This window comes from Megalops cyprinoides, chromosome 12, assembly GCF_013368585.1.
Source record: "Megalops cyprinoides isolate fMegCyp1 chromosome 12, fMegCyp1.pri, whole genome shotgun sequence".
NCBI lineage: Eukaryota > Metazoa > Chordata > Actinopteri > Elopiformes > Megalopidae > Megalops > Megalops cyprinoides.
In genome coordinates, this window is record NC_050594.1 from 358,619 (window position 1) to 368,618 (window position 10,000).

Sequence of the window (10,000 nt, forward strand, 5' to 3'; positions counted from 1 at the left end):
GGTGTTTCCTCTTCCTCTTTAATGTGTAATACGCAGAGATGTATTTGGGGAGCTGCTTGCATGCGTATTTTATGCCGGATCCTGATGAAAGCAGAGAGCTTGCTGTCTGGTTGCTCAGATGGAGTGTGAGATGTTCACACACTCTTGAGTTAATGAGTGTCTTTGACAACAGACTTAAATTCCTCCCCAAAGCCCAGTACAGGACAGGTAAGAAACCCTGAGCATGACACAGGTGAGATGAAGGCCTCTGAAACTCAGAAAAGTATCATACAAGTATTTGACATCCTACAGCAAGTGAGAGGTGGCATTATGGCTGCTGTCTGTGGGTGAGATTTCTAAGTTGTTCCAGTGTTTATGGTCACAGCTCTGTCTGCCTGTGCAGGATACTGAGCAACAAGCCCATGACCAGAGGCCCAGTCCTGTCCCCTGTCCCCTGTACCCTGTAACCTGTACCCTGGACCTTGTACCCTGTCCGCTGTACCCTGTAACCTGTACCCTGGACCTTGTAACCTGTAACCTGTAACCTGTACCCTGTACCCTGTACCCTGTACCCTGTACCCTGTAACCTGTAACCTATAACCTGTACCCTGTAACCTGTAACCTGTAACCTGTAACCTATAACCTGTCCCCTGTACCCTGTACCCTGTAACCTGTACCCTGTAACCTGTAACCTGTAACCTATAACCTGTACCCTGCACCCTGTACCCTGTACCCTGTAACCTGTAACCTGTACCCTGTAACCTGTAACCTATAACCTGTACCCTGTAACCTGTAACCTATAACCTGTACCCTGTAACCTGTAACCTGGCCCTACGATCAGGGTTCTATCTCATCCTCTGGAACCACAATGGAGGAGAGTTTCCTCAGTCTCTCTGGTTTCATTTGAATTGAATTCCTGCTTCAGGCTGTTTTAAATGAAAATGCTGTAGGCTGTGGTGCATGGGTGAGGTTTTGTGAAGCACATGGCACACAGAGGCTGAATGCTTTTTCTGTAATTATTCCTGGAAATGTCATCTGGAGCAGATTAGGATCTCTGTGTTCTGTGTAATGTTAAACTGTGATCACAGCCATCACAATAAGAGCTACTGGATTTAGCAAAGCAGAGTGTTTGGGACTATATACAGATTATAGATATATAGATTATAAATATATATCATAGCGTTCCAGTTTTATTACCTCTGCAGAAATCATCACAGTTTGATTTAAATGAAAGTATCAGTTTTTCAGTAGTACAGTATAAGAAGTTAATGCTGATTTCTTGTTTAAATAAATTAAATGGATCATATGCTTTGATTTTGATTTAGATAGTGAAGAATTACATAGGAGAATTCAACAGAGAATAACACAGAATGGCTCTACCTTTTTTAGTAATGTTTTGGTGCCGGGAAGGTGATTACCCTATGCAGATGCGCATAGCTGCTGCAGTCTGCGCAGTGTGTGTGCAGCAGATGCGCATAGCTCCTGCGGTCTGCGCAGTGTGTGTGCAGCAGATGCGCATAGCTCCTGCGGTCTGCGCAGTGTGTGTGCAGCAGATGCGCATAGCTCCTGCGGTCTGCGCAGTGTGTGTGCAGCAGATGCGCATAGCTGCTGCAGTCTGCGCAGGTCCTGGCCATCTGCAGACCGTAGGCTGTGTTGCTGATATGAATTTGCTGTGTGAGTGGACACTGGCGGTGGCCCTGGCTGTGAGATGTGTTGATGTGCTCGGAGGTGGGCGGGTTTGTTGTGCGTGTGCTGTGATTCTGGCCATTTTATTGGATGTGCGTTTGGACTCTTTGGCCTGTCTGGGTCAGAGCATCTGCTCGGTGGCTAGATGTATATATACACATTCTACTGCCACAGCTGGTGGCCTAGCATCAGAAACCACCTCTGCTCCGCGATGCTGCCCCCTTGTGGTGGCGGTGGTACCCACCTCCCACAGTGTGTGAGCTGGGAGGGGCGATGCGGCACTGTTCGGAGGCATTCTGCCTCCTTCTCCCGGCCCTGGATCGCATCGCTGATGTGCAGGGCCTCCCTATGCAGCTGCGGCTCGGGGTTCGGGGTTCGGCTGCGTTTTCGGGTGCTAGTGTGGTGTCAGCATGGTGCAGCTTCTCTCCCTGTAACTGTGTGGATGTAGCGATGTTTAGAGTGTCACGCCATCCAGCAGCTGGTGTTCTGATCAGTGAAAGCTCACAGTCTCATTGAATATTTCACAGCAGCATTATGACAGAGTGGACAGGCACCTGCCTGTCTGAGCCGGCGGACTCTGCACAGGCTGGGTGCCATCTGAGGTGCGTTTTCAGTGCGTTTTATTTAGAGGCCACTATTTATGTACTTTGTCATCATATCAGATAACCTGGCAGAGCACAGTTAGGCTCTAATGATGTCCAGAAACACAGATCCCCAGACATTTTGTTTACTGGGTTTGTGAGCAGGAGGTAGTGACTGTTAGTGTGCATTTTGTGTTGGAGTTGGTGTTGTTTGGTGGTTTGTGTTGGAGTTGGTGTTGTTTGGTAGTTTATGTTGGAGGTGTTGGCATGCAGCACTTCCTGCAGGAGCAGGGGTTGGTGTGAGAAGATGGAGAGGATTTACGTCTGTCAGGGTGAGAAGCTTCCAGAGCAGCTGCTGGCTGCAAGAACATTGTCATGGTGGCGCCAAACCTATTCCAGGCCTGAGGCGAGGGAAGCGAAACCTCACAGAGGAAAAGCAAAAGGAAACCCTAACCCTCACGGAGGGAAAGGAGGCCAGTGCCCCGATCCCAGATCAGTCCAGGCAGAGAGCCTTGCTCTCGTCACGTGGGACGTGTTGACTGGTGGGAATGGAGCTCTTGGTCAGGGCCATGTGGGTAACGTCACAGCATTCCTCTCTGTCTCTCCTCACCTCGCGTTCACTGCATAGCGCCCCAAGAAAGGCAGTCAGAAGGAAAGTGGTGTGCATGGTGGTTTCTGCGATGTCTCTGTGGTTTCATGGAGTAAACCGTTTTCCTCTTGGTTTGGAGACCCGCACAAAGTGTTCCCCTTCTGATCCACTGGTCTGCTTTTCACTTTCACTTATATATGCTCATATTTCACACCTGATAGCAAAGCGATGCTTAAGCTTCTCCCACAAAGAGTGAGGCTTGCATCACAATCTGGCTGCATTATTGCCACTTAACCATTCAAGGAAAAGTGAAGCCCAGGAAAAAAAGAGAAAAAAGATGGAGGTGATGGAATTAATTTCATCCCTCTTTTAAAATCACAAGTTTCGAAGTAAACCAGAGCAGTTTCCTGTTCTTCTTTGAACTTCCTGTTCGCTTTCTTTCCGTTTGGTCTGAGAGAGACCACCCCTCCAACCATTCACACTGCCTTCTCTCAGACTGCTCACTGCGCCCCACGCCCGTCTTGTGCCAGCAGGAGAATGCCTCCCAAACGGTAAGTCAGCCACCCTCTGCTCACACACACCGCTTTGCTCTGCCGTTTCACACTGCGGTGTGGAGCACCGTAATCTGACACAGAAAACTGCAGTCATTTCTGAGTGGCTCGACGGTGAATGATATGTCTTTGCTATTTTTCTGGTGGCAGATGAAGCCTTTAGATTATTCAGCCGTATCTACCACATAATCTCATACTTTCCTTTTCAGTTTTGTTGTGGTTTTTAGATTGTATGTTTGACTTTAGATTGTAATGTTTGAATAACATAAACCAATGTATTAAAATTCATGGTAACACCAAGAGGGGAAGCGCTTAAATTATTAGTTTAAAGATAATAATTTAAGTACTTTACTCAAAATAATAGTATTGTTTGATGGCAAATAAAACACTCACAAGCTTGAACAGGAGAAAACCAAATCTTTTTGGAAGATAGCTGTGGTTTATACAGCTAACATGTCAAAGAATGCAGGTGAATGTCGGTACATAGAATCAGAGTTAATACAGCGCTTCAATGACTGCTGTTTTTGGCAATGATTCTTTTTAACTCAATGAGGCATAGACAGTCTCATCCAAATCTTCTGGAGGGGTTGGTGAAACAAGGTATGAATTGCATCTGTGATGATGTACCGCCAGAGAGTGAAGGTATGAATTGCATCTGTGATGATGTACCGCCAGAGGGTGAAGGTATGAATTGCATCTGTGATGATGTACCGCCAGAGGGTGAAGGTATGAATTGCATCTGTGATGATGTACCACCAGAGGGTGAAGGTATGAATTGCATCTGTGATGATGTACCACCAGAGAGTGAATTTCTTTCACATTAGTCATTGGATTGCCAGCCTGTGAATTAGTTCAAACACTGGTTATTTCGTTTCCCTGTTGAGTTTGCATTTGCATGGTGTGTGAATGTCTTTTCTAACCTCACACCTGACGCTGATGTTGGTGAACAGTGCCTGTGCTTTCTGGGGCTGTGAGCAGTTGTGCTGGGTTTCTGTACACAGTCAGGGCTGCCTTCACTCTGCTGTTCCTCTCTCTCACAGCTTTCTCTGCGCATTGCTGTGGGCCTTCTGGCTGTGTGGCACATTGATTTCTCTGTTCCTGTGGGTCTGAAATGTAGTTGTTCATTTCAGGTCAACAGTCCTATGGATTGATTGGAAGGTTTGAAATGCACCCCATGGGGAGGGGGGTGCAGCGCCTCTTCCTCCATCAGAATTTACATATAGCAAGGCGTGGATGTGCCCCGTGGAAGGGCTTTGATTACTGGGCGTATATGTGCATATAAAAAGATGAGATTTGCCTTGTCAGAATAAGGACTGCATATGATTTAAAGATGCGGTGATAGGGTGAGGTGCATGTGCAGAGTGAGGTGTGTGTGTGTGCGTGTGTGTGTGTGTGTGTGTGTGTGTGTGTGCACGCATGTGTGTGTGCAGAGTGAGGTGTGTGTGTGTGTGTGCACAGAGGGAGGTGTGTGTGTGTGTGTGTGTGTGTGTGTGTGTGTGTGTGTGTGTGTGCAGAGTGAGGTGTGTGCGTGTGTGTGTGTGTGTGTGTGTGTGTGTGTGTGTGTGTGTGTGTGCGTGTGTGTGTGTGTGTGTGCACAGTGAGGTGTGTGTGTGTGCGTGTGTGTGTGTGTGTGTGTGTGCACAGTGAGGTGTGTGTGTGTGTGTGCGTGTGTGACCCTAATCCTAACCCTAGCACAGACAGAGGGGGTGCAGCTCTCCCCGAAAAAGATGGGGTTTGGGCCAAACTTGATTGTTGAGGAATGGTTCAGTGAGTGAGCCCGATGGTCCTGTGGCTCCTCAGATGCACTTGTCTGAAGTAATTGGTGAGAAATAGTTCAGGTGTAGATAGCATTGCATTGAGGGTGGGTGGTTGGGTGGGTTATTATTAAGGCAGCTGTGGGTGGTTGCCTGATAGCAACCCCACAGCTGCCTCAATAATATACCAGCCCCGGCTGCTACATCACCTGTCCAAATATAAACTGACAGTGATACGAAGGGAAGAGCCAGAAACAGCCACATCCAATACATTATATGTGGTACCACAGAGTGCAAGAGAGTTTACAGAAGGATAGATAGGTACCACAGAGTGCAGGAGAGTTTACAGAAGGATAGATAGGTACCACAGAGTGCAGGAGAGTTTACAGAAGGATAGATAGGTACCACAGAGTGCAGGAGAGTTTACAGAAGGATAGATAGGTACCACAGAGTGCACACAACCACTTCTCTTACTGTAAATGAGCATATAGTGGATCAACATGCAATTCTGATCTTCTCATTACAGTACACGTTGAAAAACAGTTAGATCGTAATTACTTATAGCTTATGTAAATTTGATATATTTTTGTATTTGTGTACAAGTGTATTTGATTTTTTCATAGATAAATTCAGCAGTGTAACAGGCAGCATGTTCACATGCACATATTGCTGTAAGATGAACCCTGTATTTCTGTAGCCGTGTTGCTCTGATGTCCTGTGCAGGTGTGGTCAGCAGCTCCAGGTTAGAGGCTGGCTTTCAGCCTGATAGAGACTGCTGTGGGTGTGGAGGTCTGTTTCTGCTCAGACAGGCCTGGTTCTGACCCTTGGGTCCCTGTTTTGGCTGGGTGACCCTTCCCGGCCTGCAGCGCCCAAGAGCTTTGCACAGTAAACTCACCTGTGTCACACTTGCTCTTGAGGTCTTTCTGACTGTGAAGGCTGCAGGCCTGGCACAGAGCAGGAGAAAGTGGAACTGACCACCCACTGCAGTTTCAAAAAACAACACACTCACAAGAACCAAGCGAGAAATTCTAACACCCTGTCACCCACAGGGTGAAATGTCGCCAAATGTGAATAATAATCTCACACTATTCGGTGGTGGGGCAAGCTTATGGTATCTTTAGAGACAGTAACACAGGGGGAAGTTACACCACAGACCCTTCACCCCAAACAGCAGAGTGCTGCGCATTTCTGAGAGGAGTGAATGCCACATCGGCAGCAGACTGTGTGTGATGCGAGCTTCCCTGTGACGGCAGCGGCTCCTCCCTGCGGAGTCGTGCGTGTGCTGCAGGTTCCGTTCTCCGTTTTCTCGCTTCGTTTTCGCTGACAGGCAGCCATGCTTTGTTTTTCTGTAACAGAGTGAGTCACTGTGCTGTGTGTGTGGGTGGGGCGAGTTTGTGGGTGCTGTCTCTGTGCGCGGTATCATAGCCTGCTCATAATAGGAGTTTCACTCGAGCCTGTAATTAAATCTCTGACTCCCTCCCGCTCCCCTGTGTTTGGGGAGCTGCTGCCAGCCTGCTTCAGCCTCTTCCAGCTGTGTTTTCAGTGTTTGCCCTGTTCAGCTGACATTCATACTTATTAATATTGGCTATAAAACAATAAGGTCAACATCATTATTTTAATCTTTCACTGTAAGTCATTGTGTGCGTGATTTAGATAATGTTGCTCTGAGTGGTTAAATCATTTTTCCCGCAGCTGATAGAAATGTGATTGGCCACAGCAGAAAACTAGGTGAGGTTAGCCTGACCTGAGTGCATGAATGCTGACAGGCAGCAGTGTGGTTCATAGAGATGCTTTATCTAGGTTGACTTTCTTTGTTCATAAATCATGTCAGTTATGCAAAGCCTGTTTTTCACCAGTACTTCTTTCCCTCAGAAGATTTTAAAACCTTTTGAATGTGAGGGGCAGCTGCAGGTTCTTCAGAAGTGAGTTTACAGTGTTCAGTGAATAACGGTGCTGGTGTTTACAGTGTTCAGTGAATAGCGGTGCTGGTGTTTACAGTGTTCAGTGAATAACGGTGCTGGTGTTTACAGTGTTCAGTGAATAACGGTGCTGGTGTTTACAGTGTTCAGTGAATAGCGGTGCTGGTGTTTACAGTGTTCAGTGAATAACGGTGCTGGTGTTTACAGTGTTCAGTGAATAACGGTGCTGGTGTTTACAGTGTTCAGTGAATAGCGGTGCTGGTGTTTACAGTGTTCAGTGAATAGTGGTGCTGGTGTTACTGTGTTCAGTGAATAGCGGTGCTGGTGTTTACAGTGTTCAGTGAATAGCGGTGAGGTCTGTAATGGGTATATGGAGTGATCACGGAAAGCCCCTTGTAGGGAAGCTGAGATCTTTGAACAGCCCTGCAGATGGTTCCCGGTTCGCGATGATTTAAGAGCTTTTCTTAGTGCCATAAACAGCCCTCGTGTCACAGTCACGGCCGTCTCTCTCAGCGGGCCGACCGCACGCGCTCCACCCTGGCCACTCCGGGGTTAAACAGGGAAGGGTGGGCCCCTTGTTTCCCATAATTACAGCTGCTGTCCTCTAATCCAATCACACTCACCAGTACGAGCTGTGGGGCGGCAGACGCGCCCCTGTTTTGCAGGGCTAAATTTAGAGGGGCTGGTTCATTCATCAGAAAGGGAGCCTTGCCCTGCTCCGCCCTGCTGCTCTAACAGCCCCTGACTGCCATGTGCCGTGGGCGGGGCAGGTGCAGGGGCTTCCGCTGCAGTTACCCCTCAGCCCTGCGGGACAGAGAGACCTGGGGGGGTGAAGCCGTGTTTCTGCTGATCAAAAGGGCATTAAAACGAGATCTGCTGTGTCTGTCTCTCCAGCAGGCAGTGTGGAAAAACCAGAGCAGCTTTTTCAGAGAAAGACGCTCTGCTGTCGGCCTCACAGAGGAAGTGGGAGATGTGAGGGAGATGTCACTGTGTGGCTGTAGTGAAACACTGTCAGGGCCACACTGCCCTGCTGCTGTGATGGTGGCGTTCTCAGTGCCTGTGCCTGAGCTCTGCATGTTCCTCCCCATGACATCACTGCGTTATCTGAGGGCATTTGTCCCAGCTGTACCTGCGGCCAGCTGAACAGGGACAGCAGCAGCCGCACACGGTAACCTCCTGCCTCTCTCCCCCCCTCCCCTCCCCTCCCTGCCCCCCTCGCCCCCCCCCCCCCCCACACAGCGAGCAGAGCATCTGCCAGGCCCGTGCCTCCGTCATGGTGTACGATGACAGCAGCAAGAAGTGGGTGCCAATCAAGCCTGGCCAGCAGGGCTTCAGCCGCATCAACATCTACCACAACACTGCCAGTAACAGCTTCCGTGTGGTGGGCGTCAAGCTGCAGGACCAGCAGGTGAGAGCGGGGCCAGCAGCAGGGCGGGGACAGGGGCGGGGCCAGCAGCAGGGCGGGGACAGGGGCGGGGCCAGTAGCAGGGTGGGGACTGGGGCGGGGACAGGGGTGACAGTAATCCAGCCTGCATTTGGCCCACCTTTTAGAGGGGAAGCTTTGGCCCACCTTTTAAAGCAATATCAGGGAAATGTGGTGTCAATGCAGAAATCTTACCAAGGTGGATATACAGAGACCAATGAAAATATGAGGATAATAGCACAGAGAGTGTATTGTTATGAAAAGTAATTATCAGTCGTAAATGTTATAACAGTGGCTATACAGTAATGTGCACTGAGCTGGCACAGATGAGGTGGTTAGGTTTGAGTCTCTGATGAGTGTAACTGTAGAGAGACGTGATCACAGTGTCAGGGTCGTCACTGCGCCCCTCGCCTCTCTCCTCCCGCCTTCTGCCTCCTTCATTTTGGATGGAGGGTGAACGGAGTAGCGCCCTCTGGTGGCAGAGTGGAGAATCATGTGCTCTCTCTCTCCACCCACACAGGTGGTTATCAACTACTCCATAGTGAAAGGCTTAAAGTACAACCAGGCCACGCCCACCTTCCACCAGTGGCGAGACGCCAGGCAGGTGTATGGCCTCAACTTCGCCAGCAAGGAGGAGGCCACCACCTTCTCCAACGCCATGCTGTTCGCCCTCAACGTGCTCAACACTCAGGAAGGAGGTGAGCCGCCCTTCCAGCATGGAGCCGGGGGGCATTTTTCGTTGGTTTTGGAGCTTTGATTTCACACCTGCCTGCTAGCTCCTTCTCCATGGCTGTCAGGCAGATCAGTCTGTGAAAGTGCAGATCAGGTTCCAAGCGCTACACCTGTTGGGATGTCAACTTTAATGCAGTATCAGTGATGTATGTGAAAAATATGTTTAGGTCAAGTCTTAACTAAGTCAAACCCTCCTTCTGACAATGCTAAAATGGTTCTTATATCCTATGTCATCTTCGGAGTCAGCTTGCTGTTTGAAAAGCGTTTATGATTGGTATATGGCTGCATTTGTCTCAGTTCAGTGTAGCTGTTTAGCAGGAAAGTGAATTGTCATATGCAGCATGTGTGGCCATCATGACTCTCACATGGATCAGCAGAGATCAATAAGCCTCATGGTGGTGGGGGTTGCCACGGTGGAGGTTATTGATCTACTTAGTGCTGATTTTTTCATGGTAATATTACCCATTTACACACAGAAACTGTCAGGCTGTTGCGTGTGTAGAGTGTGATGTGAGGAACAGCAGCTGTAGGTCTTCCCTCCACTCTAGCAGGATGCCTGGCTTTGTTAAAGTTCCACGTGGTTTTCTGTCCTTTTTTTGTTGACCCGTGCTAAGCCCGTTAGCCTAGTGCTGGCCTACTTACACACAGTATAGCTATGCCGCTGATGTCACACAGCGCTGAACTGAGGAGATTAGCACAGTGGGGAAGCAGGAACGCAGCACCATCACTGATCACAGCAAACAGCCGGAGGCAGAGAGAGAAACATTCCCATCTCTGTCAGAGCGC

At 49.0% G+C, this 10,000-nt stretch overlaps 1 protein-coding gene across 2 annotated transcripts in view; it reads left to right on the forward strand.

Moving 5' to 3' along the window:
- Positions 1–10,000, forward strand: part of evla (Enah/Vasp-like a) — a 52,811-nt gene that overhangs the window by 20,935 nt on the left and 21,876 nt on the right. For both annotated transcript variants that reach the window (XM_036542083.1, XM_036542081.1), the window contains exons 2-3: positions 8,299–8,467; positions 9,003–9,180. In XM_036542083.1, coding sequence (XP_036397976.1) covers positions 8,299–8,467; positions 9,003–9,180 — 347 coding nt within the window. The remainder of the gene's footprint in view (positions 1–8,298; positions 8,468–9,002; positions 9,181–10,000) is intronic.